General features: G+C 56.8%; 1 protein-coding gene across 1 annotated transcript in view; it reads left to right on the top strand.

Annotated features, from left to right (window-relative positions):
* TESC (tescalcin) overlaps nt 1–17487 on the top strand; it is a 47182-nt gene extending 29695 nt beyond the window's left edge. The window contains 6 exon segments of the mRNA XM_064480951.1: nt 3926–4006; nt 9454–9593; nt 10959–11020; nt 11119–11226; nt 14884–14931; nt 17218–17487. Of these exon segments, the coding sequence (XP_064337021.1) occupies nt 3926–4006; nt 9454–9593; nt 10959–11020; nt 11119–11226; nt 14884–14931; nt 17218–17295 (517 nt within the window). The 3' untranslated portion in view covers nt 17296–17487.
* Nucleotides 17488–20105: the final 2618 nt, after the last annotated feature.

The raw sequence follows: 20105 nt of genomic DNA, 5'->3' as shown, positions 1-20105 counted from the left end.
AGTCGGTGAGGTGCCTGTGCTGAGGGAGAGAGGAGATTTGAGTGTGGTTCTAGCAGCTGCTTGTGGAGAAAGGGGGCTGGGGTTCAGAGACACCTGCACAGACCTGCCAGGGGCTGTGAGGTCAGGGCCCTGGGACGGTGTCCCCAGCTGGATTCCTAGCATCTGCCTCAGCTCCTCTGCTGTCAGTGGGAGGTCAGACCTCTTTTAAGCTGTTAATTATCTTCTCCAGACACACAGTCAGGCTCTTTGAGGTCTTTCTCCCTCTGTCCTCCTGGGCCACTGCTGTCTGCTCTCTTTCTCTTTCCCACATCAGCCCAGGGTCCCTCTGCCCCTTTGTGGGGACTCCTGGTGCCTGGTGGGGGGGATGCTGCTGGCGGGTCCCTTCGTGCCTTCACACGCGTAGGGGTGGGGTTTCCCCCAGGCCCCCAGAATCTGCAGTTTCCCTGTGTTTGGCCTCTGTCCTTCCTGGGGAATTAACCAGACCCACTTCCCAGCTGTGTCCCTGAACGTGATCCTTCCAGCAACCCTGGGGGACAGCTCCCCTGAGAGCCCCTTCCAGTGCTTAACAAGGCAGAGCCGGCTTGTGATGCTCTGCAAGGACCTGCAGATGGAGAGCTCCTGGGGGCGGTGGAAGGTATGGACACCTGGGGAAGGAGCCAGCCTGGCGCAGGCCAGGTGCCCTGCCCTCCCCCACAGTCCCTTCCGCTCCGCTGTCTGTTCCGCACGCCGTGTGTTGACCATGCAAGGCCCTGAGGATGCGGTGCTGCGGGAATGAGAGTCCCACCCCCATGGCCTGGGGTGCCCAGAAGCCTCTGTCCGTGGAGCCCTCACTCCTCTCCGGGCCCCGTGCTGAGTGCGTTCCAGACTTCCTCGCACGCAAGCACATGACAGCCTTGTGAGGCTCCTGTTTGCAGAGGAGCACACGGGGCCTCAGAGAGGCTAAGTCACTTGTCTCAGGTGGCAGAGCTGGTAGAACCCAGGTGTGATTCCAGAGGTGTGCCCACTTCACAGATGAGGAGACGGAGGCTCAGGAAGGGTTAAACAGTAGCCAGGACTGCCGAACAGTGAAAGCCAGAGAGGGCTTGGGGTCTCGTGCTGACGCCCACGTAGCAGCTGGTTGCTTCCTTTCCGTTCTCCCAAGCTCCCCACGGCCCCTTTGACCTGACCTGTTCCCATTCTGGGGGCTCTGCGTTTTCCATCTGTTTCCGCCTGCGGTTGCTTCCCACTGATGAGGAAGGAGGGAGGATGGGGTCCGTGCTCAGGCAGAGTGGACTGTGCCGTGCCAGTGAGACGATCTTTCACAGACGGAAACACCTGGGACCCCAAACCCAGCTCAAGAGCGGAACTTTCTCAGCCCCAAGAGCCCCCTCCTGCTCCTGCCTAGTCACCATCCCCGGAGATAGTTGACCATTAACTGGACTTTGAACCGCAAGATTCGTGTCCTACACTTTGTTCTTTATATCATTGGAGCCGTAGAGCAGCGTTCTCTGCTTTTTTTGGTTTTTAAAAATATTTGGGGAGCATTTTAAAACAGCTCTATTGAGATATAATTCACATGTAGTACAATGTACCCATTTAAAGTCTGCAGTCAATTTTAGAACATTTTCATCAGCCCCAAAAGAAACCCTGTGCTGACTGAGTCCACTGTCCCCCTGCCCCAGGCATCCACCAGTCTGCTCTCTGTCTCTGTGGATGTAAATGGAATCGTATCATACGTGGCCTTTTGTGTCTGGCGTCTTTTACTGACTACTGCATCCCTTTCTCGGCCAAATAATATTCCGTTGGTGCAGGCCAGGTGCTCGAGTGTGTTGCCTCCTTCAGAACTGAGCCCCCAGGAATCTAAAGTGTTGGTGTCCACTGACGCTGGCTCCTGGGTTTGGCCAGTTGCTGAAAGCAAGCCAGGCTGGGAGTGTTACGGAAACGACAGGCCAGCCAAGAAACAAGCACCACTCGGAGGGATGGAGCACTCAGATGTATTACGCCGGCGGGCTCAGAGGGGCTTCTGCTCCGAAGCTCTGAGCACCTCCAAGACGTGCGCATGAGGTTTTATAGGGTAAAGTACAAGCTTGGGGTATTTGGCCAATAGGCATGGAACAGCTTTAGCATCATCATTATCACAAAAGTGGAGGCGGGAGGCAGCAAGCCAACATTCCAAAGCCAGATATGTATCTTTGAAAACCCAGCTGGCTAGCAAAAAAATATAAACAGCAAACCAACACTAATTAACTTAGATTTACAAGTTAGTCCAGCAGAACTCAGATCAGTATTCCAATACTTAGACTTGTGAGTTATCTTGTTAGCCCAGCCCAGCCTCTCCTTCACATTCCTAGACTTGTGAGTTATCTTGTTAGACCAGCCCGGTTTTTCCTTCACAGGAGCACTGGGGAGAGGGGCGGGCAGCCGCACTGAGATGGAGAAAACACAGGGGGCAGGTGGGAACGGAGCCCTGGGACTCGGTCCTGCTTTTCCTCTCTGAGCCTCAGCCTCCCCATCTGTAAGATGGGGCAGGACAAGGGCCAGCTGTGAGCTCAAAGAGCCTTCCAGCTCAGCTGGCACCTAATTCTCCGCATGTGGCACTTCCTCCTTCCCGGCATGGGCTGTTTCTCGTTTTAAGTTCTGAATCTGAGGATCCCTGGACATTCTTGTTTTAAGTAGCTAAAATCCTCCCACCTCCCCACCCCCGCTCTGGGTCTGCCTCCTTGTTCTTGGGGATTACCGCTGGTGCCCGAGGGCCTTTCCAAGGCCCCTGCCCATTGTCCACAGAGCAGAAGACAAAGTAAGCAGGAAGCAGATTCTGAGAACAAAGAAGGGTCTCCTGCGGGCAGGTCAGGTTGCCTGCAAACCCGCAGCCTCCAGGACCCAGCTGTGGTCACCTGTGGCCGGCAACAGAGCTGTCGGTCGGGTTTGAAATTCACCCTCTCCTGCAAACATCTCTTTTTTTTTTTAACAGCTTTACTGAAACATAGTTCACATACCTTACACTCACCCACTAAATGTGCAATGCAATGGCTTCTGGTGTGTTTATATAGAGTTATGCATCCATCGCCATGATCAGTTTCACAGCATTTTCATCATCCCCCAAAGAATTTAGCCACCATTCTCCATCACTCCCAACCCCCAGCCTCTGGCAACCAGTAATCTCCTTTCAGTCTCTGTGAATTTACTTATCTCAAACATTTCATATAAATGAAATCATACATTGTGTGGCTTTTTGTGTCTGGCTTCTTTCACTTAGCATCTTGTCCCCAAGGTCTGCCCGTGTTGTAGCATGCGTCCATAGTTCATTTCTTTTTACGGCTGAATAATACTCCATTGTATGAGTAGATCATGTTTCTTCAGTTACCTGTTGGTAGACACTTGAGATGGTTGTACTTTATGGCTGTTAGGAGGAATGCTGCTCTGAACATTCACGGACAAGTTTTTATGTGGATGGATGTTTCCATTTCTCTGGGGTGTATACCCAGGTATATACCTGGGAGTGGAGTCACTGGGTCACATGGTAACTCCACGTTTCACCCGTTGAGGACCTGCCAGACTGTCTTCCAGGTCTCCAAGCCAGCATCCTGCTGCTCCAATTCCAGAAGGCCCAATGTGGGGCTTCCCTACCTGGGGTCTGCGACGGGCCTTGGGGGGACCTCTGACACCTTGGAATGGGGTGCTGATCTTGTGTTGCTGTGTCTTCCTGGGTGGGGTGGGTGGATGTCCAGGACCTTTATCAGATGCACAAAGACCCTCCCTGCTCCCACCAGCCCGAAGGTCAGACAAGGAGGCAGATCAACGCAGAACACTCCAGTCTTATCTCTCAACTCTGTTCTCATGGGACCTGCTCAGGATAAAAATCACAGTTGATAAGCGATGAACACGCCCTCTGACATCACTTTCTTTTCTCATTCTTTTCCCGGTGCCTCTCCTCCTTGGAACAAAGCAAGGAGAACTTCAACAACGTCCCTGACCTGGAGCTCAACCCGATCCGATCCAAAATCATCCGTGCCTTCTTCGACAACAGGTGGGCCCTTCTGGCACCACTGATGGTGGGTGGCTTTGTTCTCGGCGGGGGCATTTTGCCTTGGTAAGTTCTAGCATTAATTGTGTGCTCAGAACAGCCCCTTAAGCTGACACAGAGAAGAGGGGGCTGTGTCAGGTAGGAGCTACAAGCACAGGTCCGGGGTCTGGCAGGCCTGGACTCGTAGCTGGGTGACTTGGGACAGCTCACTCAGTCTCTCTAGGCCTCTGTATTAGTTAGCTATAGCTGTGTAACAAATCACCCCCCAAACTTAGCAGTTTAAAACAATACATGTTTATTAGCCCACTATTTCTATGCATCAGGGATCTGGGTTCTTGGTCTCAGGGTGGGTCAGCTGGGGCTGCAGTCACTTGAAGGCTCCACTGGGGGAGGCTCTGCCTCCGAGCTCACTCACATGGCTGGAGGCGTCTCATGGACTGGTCCCTAGGGATACCACTTGTGGCAGCTGGCTTCCCCCAGTCAGATGTTCCAGTGAGAGAGAGGGAGAGAGATCGGGCATCTGGGATGGAAGACACCATCTTTTGGTAACTTAATCTTGCAAAACCTCCCATCACTTTTGCTATATTCTCTTCATCAGAAGTGAGTCACTAGGTCACCCCAAACTTGGAGGGGGCACTGTACAGGTGCATGCATACCAGGAGGCAGGGGTCACTGGGGGCTTCTTGGAGGCTGCTTCAGTTCCCTCATATACAGAATGGAGGTAATGATAGCACCTGACTCTCATGGTCGCTCTGAGGCTGCGCTGAGATGGTGCTTGTTGAAGATCTGGGGTAGCTGTCATTGGGCTCATCACTCTGGCTTATAGATGGAGAAACTGAGGCAGAGAAGGACAGCATCCCAGAGCTGAGGCTGAGACCAGAGTTTATGGCCCCAGACGTCTAGTGTGGTCGGAGTTGAAATACTCATGTGATTGGATGGAGATCACATGTCTGAGGCTTGGTTGAGAGGTGGAAGGTGGGCACACCCTCCTCAGGCTGCAGCAGCCTGTGGACAAACACACCAGGGCCCCAGGCCTGACACCCTGTGTCCGCAGAGATCACTAAGAAACAGAGAGCACTGGCAGAAAGAGGAAAGAGGAAATAGGTAGGAGGGGATAGGACCTGCTGAGGCCATGTAATGGGTAGGGACTTCCCGGAGAGGTTTCAAGTTGTGTGAGCCTGAACTGCCCAGCTCTGGTTCTGCCACAGCTGTGGGGCCCCAAGCAAGACTCTGAGCCTCATCTGTTCATGGGGTAGGGTTAGGGGTTCCTCAGGCTGCCCCAGAAAATGCAGAGGCCTTCCTCCAGGGCCCACAGGGCGAGCCCTGAGGAAAGAGTGCCTGAGAGTCAACTAGGCAAAGCAGAGAGAGAACAGAACTGCATGTGCAAAGGCCCTGTGGCACAGAGTATAGGACTGTGAGTGGCAGAGAGGAGGCCTGGCTGGAGCACAGAGAGGTGTCGGGTGGACAGGACTGCATTGTGCAGCTCTTAAATCAGCAAGAGGGGTCTTGACTTCAACCTCAGAGCAGCAGTGGGGTGCTGATGGGCTTTAAGGTGGGGTGCAGAGCATGAACCTGGTTTGCATCTTACAGATGGGGACTGAAGCCAGGGTCCGCCAGGCTGGAGCCAGGGCTCCCGAGTGGAGGGTTGCGGTAGGCAGCTTTGAGACACCTGAGAGGGGATAACAGGACAGAGGTAGGTGGGGTCTAGGGGTGGGGGTGAGAGAGTCTGTACCAGAGGAATCTTTACAGCAAATTGTCACATTTGCCAAAGGGGGAATCTTTGAAGTCACACAGTCAGTGACAGATCAGTGATGGGGTCCAGTGCCCCTCTCTCCTTGTTCATCCTGGTTCTGCCTTCGGAATCTCAGAGGGAGGCCTGGAGGGCAGGAGGCAGAGCAGAAGAGGTAGCGGAGCCGGGAGGTACCCGGGTGGGTGAGGATGTGGCTGTCTGGGCTGGAGGCCTCCCAGGAAGGCCGTGAAGAGTGACCAGAGCCTCGCAGGCACCTGGTGTGAGAAGAGGGTGTATGTGCCTGCGTGTGTGTTTGTGTGTTCGTGTGCCGGCTCGTACGTGTCTACGAGGCTTGTTTCCAAAACACTGGATGCACACTTGGCCAGGTGTGACGTTGGCGGGGACCCAGCCTTCTGTGGGTGGAGCTGGAGGGACTGGTGTTTCCCAGGGTTCTGGGCGTGGAGAGGATGCCAGCCCTGGAGGTACTGGCGAACCCCGCTTCCCCCAGCCTGTGGAGCCCACCTGGGGCCAAGAGCCTGGCAGGCCTGGTCCTCCCGTCCTCGCTGCCACCCTAAGGAGGGAGCTTGGTCAGACTGGAGAGGGGCAAGGGGGGAGCCTCCGGTCTCCTAACTGGGGGCCAGGTTTCACAGGTGCACACGTTGGTCCAAACGTGAGATTTGTACCTTTCACTATATGTAATTATTTCTTAAAACAAATCTGCCCTCAGTGGTCACCTGTGGGAGCCGGCAACAGATCCAGGAGTTGTTTTTAGCTCTTAGGGTGGAATTCAGGTGTGGCCATGAGCGCAGCCTCTGCCGAGGGATCAGGGTGTGGGCAGGACCAGAGCTGAAACCTGAGTCCACAGTGCGCAGTCGGGGGCAGGAGAGACCTCTACTTGGAGCCTCTGAAGTTAGGATAGAGCTGTTGAGGGCAGGTGCAGGCGCAGAGCCCCCTGAGGGATGGGGGAAGAGGCCTTAGTCGATCAGGGATGTTGAGTGTCCAGAAGGTGGACATTGAAACAAGCCTCCGGGCCCCTGAGTGGGGGCTGGGCTGGGCTGGGCTGGGCTGGGCGGGTCCCTCCGAGAGCTGGAGGAACTTCCAAAGGGCATCGAGCGGGGGAGCCACAGAGTCTGATGTCCTTTTTGCAAAGCTCAGGAGTGAAACTGGTGACTGACTGGATGTGATGGGGAGGGAGCAAGGGCCTCCTGGTCTGCAGCACGGGCAGCTCGTGAGGCACCTGCTGTGGGGAGTTGCCATCGGAAGGTGATGCGGGAGGGAAGAGGGCATGGCCTCCCCCCGTAGGTCCTGGGACCTCAGCCTTGGGCAGCTGCTTAGAGACACAGTGAGGAGAAAGGGAGGCGCCAGGTGAGTCAGGCAGCCCAGAAGTCACCAAGGAGGGGCAAGTTAAGGAACAGCTTCCCGTCCAGACCCAGAACAGCTCAGAGCGCTCGCACCCTCCACATCTCGCCCTGTAAGTGCTGACAAGGAGGGGAGGGAGGGGCTGGAGATGAGATATTCCTTTCAAGAAATAGCAGTATCTGCCTTGCTTCCTAAGATGATTTGGGGACCGGACAGTGATCGGAAAAGCCAAAAAGCTAGTCCTAGAGGGCAGTTTGGGTGGGGTCCGCCCTACCTCCAAGAGCTCTGTTCCTTACTGGGTCATGGAGTTAAGGAAGCAAAAACACTGCTGTAAATCAATGCTCTCGTGCTGGGCTGCAGATTTGGATGTAGCCCCCATTCTTCCATCTGCCAACCCTGGCCTTGGGTGCCCTGTTTTGGAAATAGAGTGGAGAGCAGGTAGGTCTGGCTCCAGGTGCTATGTCTGGGTTTCCTCGGCCTCTGTACTCTCGTTGCCTTTAAAGCCCATGATGTGGGCCCGTGTGGACCGCTCCCCCCACCAGGGACACTAGGAGGGGAAGGGACCCCTCGCCCCTGAATCGGGTCCTGATGCTGAAGCAGCCTGGTCTCGACCTGCCCTGAAAAGGACACAGATGTGGCCTCCCTGCCCCTGGGCCTGTCATGTGTCCCCCCTGAGCTCATCTTCATCCCTCTCACTACAGTCTGAGCTCCTTGAGAAGGATGTGCAACCCAGCAGCAAAAAGTACCTCAGAGGAGTCTGGAAAATCCCAGGGCTATTTTTACTCCCTGTAAGTGTGGTCTGTGCCCCTAACAGCAAGAACTCAGATTATTGAACATCTGTCTGGAGGAGCAGTGGGAAACCTTTGTAAGATAGAAGCTTTCAGGGAAGATGGAGAAAAACGTTCAAAGACTAGGTTTCCTCAGTCCAGGGACGATCTCACCTCATCTCTCTGATTTCTTGTTTCACAACCTGCCTTCCCTGTTCCAGGCTTGGTCGCCACCTCTTTATGGAAAATCAGATTGGGAGCAGTGAGATTTCTAAACTGTGAAGTGTGCTGCACACTTCAGGGGCGGTACTCGAAAAGGAGAAGGTGGACCCCTTACGAGAGACCCGCGAATGTGTGGTCCTGACCCCAGGTGGGGCCCAGGTGCATTTGAGAAGCACTAGCCCTTGACTGTGAGTCATCCCGGGCCAGCCGGGGGCTATCTCTTTGCGAGGATGCACAGTGAGGGCAGGGGGAGCCCTCAGCCGGTCAGCCCGCTGGCAGCCTGGCCCTGCGGGAGTCAGTCAGTGAAGGGGGTTTGACAGTGATGGGTCAGGAGCCCATGTTTGGTGCAAGTCGTCTCCAGGTTGTTTTCTCAAAACTCTTCTCCGCCAGGACCTGTGCCCGATGGCCTCTTGACGCACTCACACACTGGCTGAGTCCCCGCCGTGTGCTAGGCATGGGGCAGACCCAGCCTGCGGGGCGCTGCCCCTTCAGAAAAGCACCTGCATACAGACAACCTCAAACCTGCCCTGACATATTAGAAAACCTGCAGCCACAGGTGAACATTGCTCTCTGGTAGGAAACAGATGATCTCAGAGCTGCCTGCAACTGATCACTGTGCTGGAGTTTCAGACAGCCAAGAGAGAGCAGGAATTGGCAAACTTTTTCTCTAAAAGGCCAGAGAGTAAATATTTTAGGCTTTGTGGGCCGCATGGTCTCCGTCACAACTGCTCAACTCTGTCTTCCTAGCTTGAACACAGCCACATATGTAAATGAATGGGCCTGGCTGTGTGCCAATAAAACTTTATTTATGGAGGCTGAAATTTGAATTTCATGTAGATTCCACTTGCCATGAGGTACGATTCTTTTTTTTTTTTTTTTTAAATTCTTTTCAAACATTTTTTTCAACTGTATAAAAACGTAAAAACCTTTCTTAGCTCATGGGCCATAGGTGGCAGGTGGGATTTGGCCCCCAGGCTGCAGGCTGCTGGCCCCTGATCTAAAGGAAAGAGTCTAGAGGTATACCTTGGTGAATTACTGCCTCGGTGTCCCATGTGTGAGGGCTTGGCTCTGTGCATTGAAGCACACCTGGGCAGCCCTCCTTCCCAGCTTCCCAGTAGCAGTTGACTGTGTACCCCTGTCCCAGCCCCCCAGCCAGTGAGTTCTTGGGAGAGGGCAGCGCGGGGTGGGACTAAACTCTCTGGGGGCCCCGGTTTTTCCCTGAGCAGGTTGCTGGGAAACAGAACCCAAGGCTGGGACAGCCATCGTAGGCGGTGCATGTGCCCGGAAGGGCTGGGTTCTTGAGAGCTGTTGGCAGCCAAAGGACAAGAGTCCGTTCTTAATGCGTCTCTGACACCCCCTCGTTGTTCCCGCAGGAACCTGCGCAAGGGACCCAGCGGCCTGGCCGATGAGATCAACTTCGAGGACTTCCTGACCATCATGTCCTACTTCCGGCCCATCGACATCGCCATGGACGAGGAGCAGGTGCAGCTCTGCCGGAAAGAGAAGCTGCGATGTGGGTGTCCTGGGTCCCCTCCCCAGGGCACACTTGACCCAGCAGCTGGTGGTTTTCTGGGACTAGAAGGGGTGTGTGGGTGATGGGAAAAGAGCCATCAGTCCTGGTCCCAACACTAAGCAGCCGGGTGACCTCGGACCTGGTGGTGGGGATGAGAGCTGTGGACACGGGTGGTTCTGAGGCTGGATGAGATCACCCAGGCAGTCAGGGATGCTGGAGAAGTTCCTTTCTCCGCCTCCCTGGCCCATCCCCCGCCACCCTACGCAGCTTCACTGGGCGGCCTCCGTGGGGACCGTCTGTCCCAGAGGAGCCTCCGCTGGCCCTGGGCTTCTGAGCAAGTTTAGTCACGGACCAGGGTGGCCTCCATCCCACCTCCTCCTGCCCCGCCGCCATGCACTTTCCCATGACTCCTTCACCCGTCCCAAGGCGGCGACGTCTGCAGGGAATGTAAACACAGGGCTGGGCTATACTTAGCTCCGGTTGTGTAGTGAGCTGTTGGGGGCAGGGGGGTGGCGCCTGGTGTCTACCCAGCTTCCAGATTGTTCCAAGGGACAGGTCAGGGGTCATTCATGGGGGCTGTGGAATGGGACAGACTCCGGTTCAAATCTCTGCCCCTCCCTTAATGGGGAGGCTGTGGGCAGACGCCTTACCTCCTGTGAGCTGGGCTCACGGGGTCGTGTGAGGATGAAGGGAGGTGTTCGCACAGTGCGGGGCTGGATAAATGCCAGGGCCAAGGACCTCGTGAGCTGGAGGCTCCTGGAGGCTCAGCCGGGGGTGGAGAGGTCACCTCCCCGTCAGCTCGTAGCTCTGCTGGGCTGCGGGATGCTGAGCAATGTCAGTAGAGGAACCATGTGATGTCACTAAGCGTGAAATAACCAGAGGAGGCGCCAGTGCCCCTCGTGCCATCAGGGGCCGGCCCAGATCAGCCATGGGCCGGGTTGTAGGCAGCGGGGTCCACGACCTGCCACGGGCCTGTGGTGACAGCCGCCCTCTTGGGTCTGTAGGGAATGACACTTTGAAGTAACACTGATATGGCTTCACGTTATGAGACTGTCACGTCGTCTGCACGCACAGTGTCCCGTGCTCCAGCCTCGCTCACCTTGCAGCACCATGCAGTAGACATGTCGTTACCCCATCTTACAGATGGGGACACCGAGGCTCAGAGAAGTTAGGCCGCTTGCCCAAGGTCACCACTGAAGAAGCGATCAGTCTGGCCACATGGCTCCTGCCCTTGGCCACTATGGTTTTGGCACTGAGGTTGCATTACTAGGGTCTTTTGCTCAGTTGGAGTTGGGGGAAGGTTGGGGGGCGGGGGACCCAGGGCTCCCCTCAACCTCGCCTGACTCAGCCCCTCTTCCACCCCAGTTCTGTTCCACATGTATGACTCGGACAGCGACGGCCGCATCACCCTGGAAGAGTACCGAAATGTAAAGTGTGCTCCCGCGCCCGCCAGGGCCCCGGTGCCTCCCTGCCCTGCGGCCTGGACGGAGGCCCGAGGTCACGGTCTCTCTGCCCCGCCCGGCAGGTGGTGGAGGAGCTGCTCTCAGGAAACCCCCACATCGAGAAGGAGTCAGCGCGCTCCATCGCCGACGGGGCCATGATGGAGGCAGCCAGCGTCTGTGTGGGCCAGATGGTGAGGGCTCCCGGGGCCGCGACCCCCAGATCCCCACCTCCCTCTGCTGACCTGGCCTGCCATGGGTGCCCTGGTTACAGTCTGTGTTTCTGGAAGGCCCTGGAGGGCAGAGACCAACAGGCCTGGCACAAAGCAGTGCTCAGAGGCCTCTCACTGTTTTCCTGTTCCCCCAGGAGACCCACTGGAGGTCCCACCCCCAGAGGGCCATGCCAGGCAGGGGCGGCTGGGCTTTGGGGGCCGTAGACCCAGCTGTGTAACCTGCCCAGGCCCATGGGTAGCCCCTGGCATAGCTCCAGGCCGGGTGGGTGGACAGCAGGGTCTCTCTCTCATTGATTTGTCTAGTAATGAGGGGCTTTGTGACCTGGAGGTCAGGCTTAGCAGGGAGCTCTGGGGTCCAGTGAGGAGCTGGGAGCCGTGGGGTGTGGATGAACCAGAGGGTAGGACTCGGCCATCGGGGCTTGTGCCTTGAGGAGGGTAGGAGGCCCGGCTGGGCCCCAGAGGAGAGGAGAGGATCTGGCCGAGACAGGAGGAGGGAGGCACTTTTGAGGCTGCCACTGTGGCCCAGGTTGGGGCCTGCACTCGAGCCATGATGGGGGTGGAAGGTAGGCAGGACCGTGTGAGCATGAGCTGGACCACTGCCGGACACGTCTGAGGCTTGTCACGGTCCCACGGGTGTAGAAGTGGCCAGGTGGTTTCTCAGAGCCGTGCTGTCAGGCCTGGGGTGAAGTCAGGTGAGTGAGCGTGGGTGTCTCCCCCGGCACTGTTGACATGTGAGGCCGTCCTGGGGGCGTTGGGGTGTTGAGCAGTGTTCCTGGCCTCTATCCTCTAGATGCCAGTCACACACACCTTCTAGTGACAACCAGAAATGTCTCCAGAGATGGCCTAATGTCCCTCATGGTGGAGTGGGGGCAGAGTCACCCCCAGGGCAGAGCCGTTGAAGCAGAGGGTGCAGTAATGAATGGCCAGGGAAGGGGTATAACGGATTTGTATGAGCTCAGATGGTGCTATTGTCGGGTGGGGGCCCTGGGAGGTACCGCCCCAGCAGGCTCCAGGCAGCCAGGCACCCCCCAAAACTCCTCCCCTGTCGGATGACCACAGAGCATGTGCAGGCACCATGCTGGGAGCCTCACGTGCATCCTTCATAGAGTTGTAGCCTTGTTTTACTGGTGGGGAGACCAAGGCTCAGGGACTTAAAGAATTTTCTGGAGTTCGGGGGCAGTGACCTTGGCTGCATTCAGTAGACTCTTATAGGGCCTAGTGCAGCCCAGCCAGCCCCCGACATGGGGCTCTGAGCCCCTAGGGGCCAGGCAGGCGACCCGTGACCATCTCCTTGGACTCTGTCCCCTGATGTTTTGGGTGACCCCCTCAGGCATCCCCTTCGCGCTTCTATGTCGTTACAGTGGCTGTGGGGTTGCCCCAGCCCTGGGTGAGGGGGTGTTCTCGTGCTGGAACCTGCTGATTGTGCCCAGCCCTGTCATCAGGAGACGGCAGGCCCCTGTGGGCAGGGGCTGTGGCCACTTCATTGGCCTGTATTTTACCTGTGGGCTTCAGGGGCCCGGGGGAGACTTCGGCGTTGGTGAAACCACCCCACTCAGCAAATTAACTGCCGCAGAAAGGGCTGGTGACATGGGCGGCGGGGAGCGCAGGGATCCCTGCTGGGTTACCCGAGCCAGACTCCCATTTGATTAAATTGCTCTCTCCTTCTTTGAGTTGCTCCCTGTCCCACTCCAGTGTCGAGTGGCGACAGTTTTCTTAATTTGCTGTAGTAAATTGGGTGGCAGCTGGCGGCCGCTGAGCTGCATAAAACCTGCACAACCTCAGAAGCAGAGGCATTTCAAGAGCTCGTGGCAGCGTCCTGGGTGTGTGACCCGCTCACTGTGTGTGCCTCTGTTTACGTACGGAGCCTCTGTGTGCTCTTAAAACATGTCACCTTGGCCAGATGGACACAGACGAGCTGTGTGCGCGCAGAGACGCAGGGCGAGGGGTGGCCATGTCTGTTCGGTACTGTCCGGCCTCGGAGGACACAGCATCCTGCTGCCGATGCCCTCGGAAGACGCACAATTCATCACCACGCGTTAATGGACTTGCAGGCTATTGACTGGAGCAGTGATCTCTTTCCAGCGCCTTCTCTGGAAAGCCTTCTTGTGACTTGAGGGTGGGACGGCTTTGCTGGGGTTTTGGCCTGGGGTGCTTCCCCTCTGCCCAGCCCTTCCATCCGCCATCCTTCTACTGGGTGCCCACCCCCTGGGTGGCCAGGGGGTTCTTGTCTGTAATTAGCTCTCCTCGGCCGCCCTGGGAACTGGGGGCTGCCGGCAGACAGGGGGCTGCCAATTCCATCCCTGCCCGTGGGCAGGAAGAGTGGGGAGCCCTAGGGACAGGGCTGGCCCAGGCCTTCCGAGAATTAGTATTTTTCACAAAATTAAGAAGCATATCCAAAACGGGATTCAGAACAGAACCCAGCTCTGGGGGCCGCTGTGAGGTTTGCCTCGGTAGGTGTTAGTAGTAACATTTGTAAAGCGCACTTAGCAAACACTCGGCGGGTGCCCGCCGGTGCTCCCTCACATGCACGTGGGAGCGGGTTTCAGAGGTGCAGAAACAACGGCATCTCTCACTGCCCTCCTGCCATCCGCCCTCGTCCTTCTCCCTGAAGAGAACTGCCCTCCGTCGGGCTTTTCCTGACATATACCAACGTGTACATGTGTGTCTCTGAGTTTAGGTTCATATAAAATGGAATTGAACTGCTGCGGCTTCTGCTGCCCCACGCTGACGCCTCACATCCACCTCGCAGGTGGTGGCGTCTGGTTAGTGGTGTAGGGAAGAATCTGCAGACGCGTTTCCACTCCTCATTTGTTTCTTTCCACTGCGTTATGTGTCCTGGGGCCTTTCCGTATCGGCACACCTACATCGACCCCTTCTTCGTGGTGCGTGGGAATCCATAGCCCAGATGACCATGATTTATTTGGCTGGGCTTGTATCGATGGGCAATGGGGTGTCAGCTCAGGTTTCTCTGTCACAAAGGGCATGCAGGCAAGGGGTGAGGGGTTTTGGGGACTCAGTCGTGAGAGTCACAGCGTGAGGAGCAGGAGCCCCACTTACATCATGCACCCATGTGCAGGGACTGGCACTGCCAGGGACTCGGCAGGTGAGGGGCTCTGGGGCGAGATGTCATCACGGCGAGCGCACGGGCCAGACCTTTATTCCCTTGGCCCTCTCCCCAGCGGTCTGGAATGCAGATTAGCCTAGAGCTGGTCTTGGTAAGACTGGTTTGATGAGACAGGACCAAGGAATGGTAGGAGGTGTCTGTTGGTGGCTGTGCTTCTGGGAAGTGGCTGGAGGTGGCGATGCCGGGAGGAGGGACCTGCCTTTGTGCCCGTCCCCCTTCCCTTTCCACCCTCCTCCACCCTGTCCTCCCTGAGGGCATGGGTGGAGCCCTGCTGAGCCCGAAAAGCCCTCCATCCCACCATCAAGCCAGAGCAGGGAACGTTGGAGTTCAGGGTGAGTGGCCTCAAGCTGGAGGTGAACAGTGCAGAACGTTTTCCGTGTTCTTGTAATTCTGCTAACCAGCCCCAACCTTCTGTACTGGGTTGGGGAGGAGGTCGGGGGAGGGATGGAGTCTCTGGGCAGAAGCCACTCACGGCCTCTGTGCTCTGTCCCCAGGAGCCTGATCAGGTGTATGAGGGGATCACCTTTGATGACTTCCTGAAGGTGGGTACCCAGCGGTGGGGGTGGGCACGTGGGCTGCACTGCGGGTGTGAGGGGGACCCTGCTGGTCAAGAGACAGGCATCTCTTAGAAAGAGGTCAAGCCTGGGTGTGGCCTTTAAAACAATTTAAACTGGTTTTAATCATTTCCATTGAAAGGGTGATGATAGTCACAGACGGTCAAAACAACTTAGCAAGTACAAAAGGGCCTACTAGGACAACTCCACCTGTCTCCTCTGTGAGTCCCTGGTCCCCCTTCTCAGAAGCATCTCTGCTGACGGTCGGAACCGGGGTTCTGGAATGTTCTATGCCTACACGAGACTAGCTCTTCTCAGAAGCACACACTGGTGCTGACCGCGTGCGGTTCTGCCCCTGCTGTGCCCTTAACTGGGGCTGGTAGACAGTGCTGTCTGTCCAGCTGCCCCCCACCCCCACCCCCACCCCGGCTAGTGGATGTTCCGGCTTCGCCCAGCCTTCACTGCTACAGACATGCCTCTCCGCTGGGAACTGGGGCCTCTCGCTGCCCTGATAGGCAGGTCCCCGTGGCAGGAAGTGGAGCCCCCATGCCCTGCCCACACTTCGGCGCAGAGCGTCCCAACAGCAGTGTCCCCTAGCCCTTTCCAGGAGGTGAGGAAGATGGGAAGTCATGGGAACGACACCCAGGGGCTCCTGGTCCAGCTGCCAACCCCCACCTCCTGGGTGGCCCTGGGGGAAACAGGCCTGTGTCCGGGGCAGGGCCGGGGACTCAGGTGGCCCCAGCCCCAGGGAGCCATGGTGCAGCTCCACTGGGCACTCCCCCAAAGTCTGCACCACCACCATGGCCAGTCGTAGCAAGAGGAAGGGGCCAGGCGCACAGGCCCAGGCCCGAGGGGAAGACTGGAGGGACTGCTGGGCCCGGGGTGGGCAGGCTCCCTCCTCCCTCAGATGTGCCCTACCCCAGGGCTGGGCAGGGCGGGCAGAGCAGGTGAAGCCAGAATTGACGTTTGTGCCACAGGTCACCTTGGCTTGTGTCGAGGCTGCTCTCCGGGAATGTGATACACTCTAGCAGGAACCAGGATAAGGAGTCGGGAGGCCAGGGAGGCCAGGGAGGAGGGGTTGCTGCTTTAAGCCAGAAGACAGGATGAATTCCTTTTTTGGCCTGAGAAACCAAGCTTCCTCCCCAGGAGGCTGGCCCCCGCCCCTGGCCATGCCTCTAGTGCTCCCAAGTCCATGACCTTGGAGGCTTTTCCTGACTAGCTGGCCCCTCCCATTCTCTGCACTCCACTGTCATCCTCTTGCCACCTGGCACTTGGCAGAAACCCCCCCAGGCATCAGGTATCTTTTTCTGGGAATGTCTTGTCCATCTAACAGGGAAAGCACTGGGGGACCTGGGACCCTGGGCATGTGACTGTGGCAAGAAATGTGCTGAGTCCTCCTTGTGGCTTGGGTGGCCAGAGGGCTCTGCTTTTCCCTGGCCTTGTGGCTATCTCTGGAGATGTTGAGGGTGACAGCTCGAGCCTGAAGTTGCTACATAAGCGGGGAGACAGTGACAAGTCACCACCCTCTACATCCCTTTACTCCTCTTCTCATCCTTCCCTCCATCTCTCCACCCATGGTCCTCCTGGGCTCTGAGCGGGCGAGCACAGTCCTGGGCGCGCTAGGGCTTCCTGGTGTGGCGGGCAGGGTCTGGGAGCCTGAATGCCCAGGGCCCTGGCCAGGATGGGCCATGACGGCAGTGCTAGTACCAGATATGTGGCAACGGACGTGGTCTTTGGCAGAAATTCCCTTGTCTGGGCATGAGCTTGTCCGTCTAGAACACGGTGACCTGTCCCGTCCCTGGGAGGTTCTAAAGACCTATATAGGTTGTCACCTTTTAATTAATGCTGATGGCTTAGTGAAACCTGACAACTGCATGGCCCCTAATAGTTCAGAGACTGCTTCTGTGGGTGACTCCACTGGAGCCCCCACAACATCCTGTGCGTGGGCGGCAGGGGTGGTGGTCTCAACATTTTACTGGTGCAAAGGAGGTTTAACGGGGTTGAGGAATCTGCATGAATATCAGAGCCTGAAGTGGTGGGTGGGATTCAAATGACTTCAGCTAAGAGCTTGGATTCAGTACTTAATAATAACTTGCCGTGACAATCCAGAAAGAATCCAAATGTCAGAGCACAAAAAGGCAGATAGAAGTTTCTCTTCCACACGTTGCTCACAGTCTTGAAACAGTGCTCCGCTGTCACCCGTGGGAGCATCTCAGTCGGTGGCGGAAGAGGGTGGTGGGGGGACGGCCGCTCACGCTGCTCCGTCCTTTCCAGATCTGGCAAGGGATAGACATCGAGACCAAGATGCACGTCCGCTTCCTTAACATGGAAACCATCGCCCTGTGCCACTGAGCGCCCCGCCCCACGCAGAACCCGCACCGGGACCGGGGCCCCGACCGGGGCTGCGGGGCTCGGGGGGCCCCTCTGCTCCAGCTCTTGTAAATAGTCAACACTCCTCACTCCTCGTTTTCTCACAGGGTATACGGTATGTGGGACTTCGCTGTTTTTATTTCTAATAAAAAAGAAAAAGGGTTTGTTACAGAACGTGGCTCCTGTCTGTTCCTCACGTCTGTGCACGAGGCCTGGCTCTCTGGGGGCCCGAGGCTGACGAGGAGGAAGCAGCGGCTGGTTGGTTTTCAAAGGCTGATTTGAAAGGGGATTTTTTTCCCCTCCCTTTTTGGTTTATTTTGGGTGAAACGTTTGCTGTTTTTCCTTTGCTGTTTTTCCTGCGTAAGTGCCGGGAATTTATCTGCCTTCTCAACCCTAGGCAGTAAATTAAGGAAGAGCCACTCCTCGCCCTGCGGGGGCCGGGACTTGGGTGGTGGGGCTTCCTCAGTGGCATGACCAGATATTCAGACCCAAGGAGAAGACGTGTGGAGCCCTGAGCCTGGGCCAGGTGCCTGCGGAGACCACCCAGCTCGCCCCACAGTGCTGGGGATGCCGGCGGTCGGAGCCTGGCGCACTGGCTCCCGACAATCAGGCTGGGTGTGCCCTGTGGCCCTTGGTCAGGACGGGACTGGCTACACAGCCCCACGCTCTGCAGTCCTCGGTGAGGTGGCAGTGGGAAAGTGACAGCCCCAGGTAAGCATCTCCCACAGCTCCTTCTGATGTTGGGGGGAAGGGAACAAAGGTCGTTCATCTCGGTTGGTGGCCGCAGCCCGTGAGTTGGCAGCGGGCTGGCATTCAGCGGTGCCCAGGCGACCTGCTGACTCAGGGCAGCGCTGCCATCGCCACGATGGCTGGTCACCGCTGATGTTCCGGGCCTCCTCCTGGTAGCTCCTTTCACCGACTCGCTGGGAGGCGAGTTCCTGGCCTTCCAAGGCTCCCTGATAATTGGCTACTTGCTATTAACCAAGTTGCAGTCTTGAATTTTTAATCCACGGGTTTGCTATTAAGTGTGCTTTATCCATCTTATACCCACATGCTGGGGTTCAGAATGTAAAAGGCACACCCTGGAGCCTCCATCCTAGGCCGGGCCCCTTTCCCTGAGGCAGGCGTGTCAGCCCTTCCTCTGGCACCCCCAGCGCTGTGTCCTGCACACACAGGCAGATTTGTTGTTTAGGATGAGGTTGATGTCTGTATTTAAATTAAAAGCAAAAACAGAGCAGTGAGGAGAGTTAAGGGAAGTGTGAGCACATAGCCCAGAGGACAGTGTGGAAGAGCAGACGTCCCAAGGGCGGCAGTCAGTGAGAGCTGACCCTGACACGGGCATCCTGTCCCTAGGGCACCTGGCAGGACTGGACCAGCCTCCCACCCCAGCTCAGCCTGAGGAAGGCCAGCCTCCAGGGACCCGATGCGCAGATGGGCTGTGAGAGGCAGTGCGGCCCCACCTCTGGTAAGTACAGAGCTGTCTTCGGTCCTGTCCAGAGCTCTGCTTTTCGTTCCTAGACTAGCACTTAATTCCACAAAAATTTTGACATTTTCAAGGCAGTAGGTCGGGGGAAGGCGGAGGCCCCAGCTTCCTAACCTCCAGGCGCCAGCAGTTGGTGGGAAAGTGGGATGTGACCTCCCCCCACTCCACCCTGCGGCTGGGATCAGTTGCTGACACCCTGGGGTTCCTGGCTGCCAGCAGGAGGAATCGAAGAAGGCCTGGTATCACAGATCTGGTCCTCTTTAGGTGCCGCAACCTTGCGCGTGCAAGTGCAGCCCCCACTCCTCCCACCTCGTGTGCCTTCCCTGCCCTCCACGGACAGCCAGGGGCCCAGGGAGTCACTGGGCAGCAGGACTGCGGGCATGGCCTCCAGAGGCTTGGATGTTCAGGGAGTCCCCCAGTTTGCTTCCATTTTGGCTTTCAACAAAGGCAGTTCATTAATGTAAAGTGTTTTATAAATAATAGATCTCCCATTGGCCCTCCTGCCGAGTCTTCGTTTAGGCAGTGCGGCTACTGCAGGCACTGGGCAAGCATTTGCACTGGTTCAGACCTCCGAGGGCCGGCCTAATGTCTTTGAAGCTTTGGGCCCTGGCTTACCTAAACTGCTAATTAAAATGAGATTTATTCACCATGAGCCCAGTCCATGCTGCTCAAAAGAAAGCTGACTTGTTCCCAGTCACTGAGGGTGTCCTCTGATCGGCAGGGTTGGGGCTTCTCTCCGCCAGAGCGAGGGTGGCAGAGTCCACCTGGGGCTCTCCTCCCGGCTCCCAGGGCACCGTGTGCTCGAGGTGGTGTTTCCACTCATTCGGTCATTCAGGAAGTGATCAGGGTTAACTGTTGGTTGGTGCAGAGCTGTTCCTAGGAAGGGTGGGTGTTCCCCAGGGTGCTGACCTCTGATTAGAAAGACCGACTCATTGCTCTGGGCTCGGGGATCGGGACAGCCGTCTGGGCAGCACGGTCTGCTCAGGACCAAGGCAGGTGGCTCAGAAAGGGCTCCTGTTCCCTGCTGGACTGGCGGGCGTGCCCACGAAGGGCTTTCTAGCTGCAGAGACCCTAACTGCAGAGCAAGAGCAGCAGCATCCTCGCCCCGGACAGGACACCTCATCGGAAACAGCCCACAGGTGGTGTTTTAGAATTTGTTCTAAAATACGCAAATTGATACGTCGAGTGCACTTGTTTTACAGCTTTCCTTCTATCAGGAATTATATCCGTGACTAGAAGAGGCAGCAGTCAGTGCTAAGTCAAATATTTGAAGTCAGTGCTTTGAGGGCCTCTGGCTGTGGGTGGAGGA

The sequence above is a fragment of the Camelus dromedarius genome, chromosome 31, assembly GCF_036321535.1.
Source record: "Camelus dromedarius isolate mCamDro1 chromosome 31, mCamDro1.pat, whole genome shotgun sequence".
Taxonomy (NCBI): Eukaryota; Metazoa; Chordata; class Mammalia; order Artiodactyla; family Camelidae; genus Camelus; species Camelus dromedarius.
Note: the sequence above shows the minus strand (reverse complement) of the source record. Positions and strands in the feature narration are given on the sequence as shown.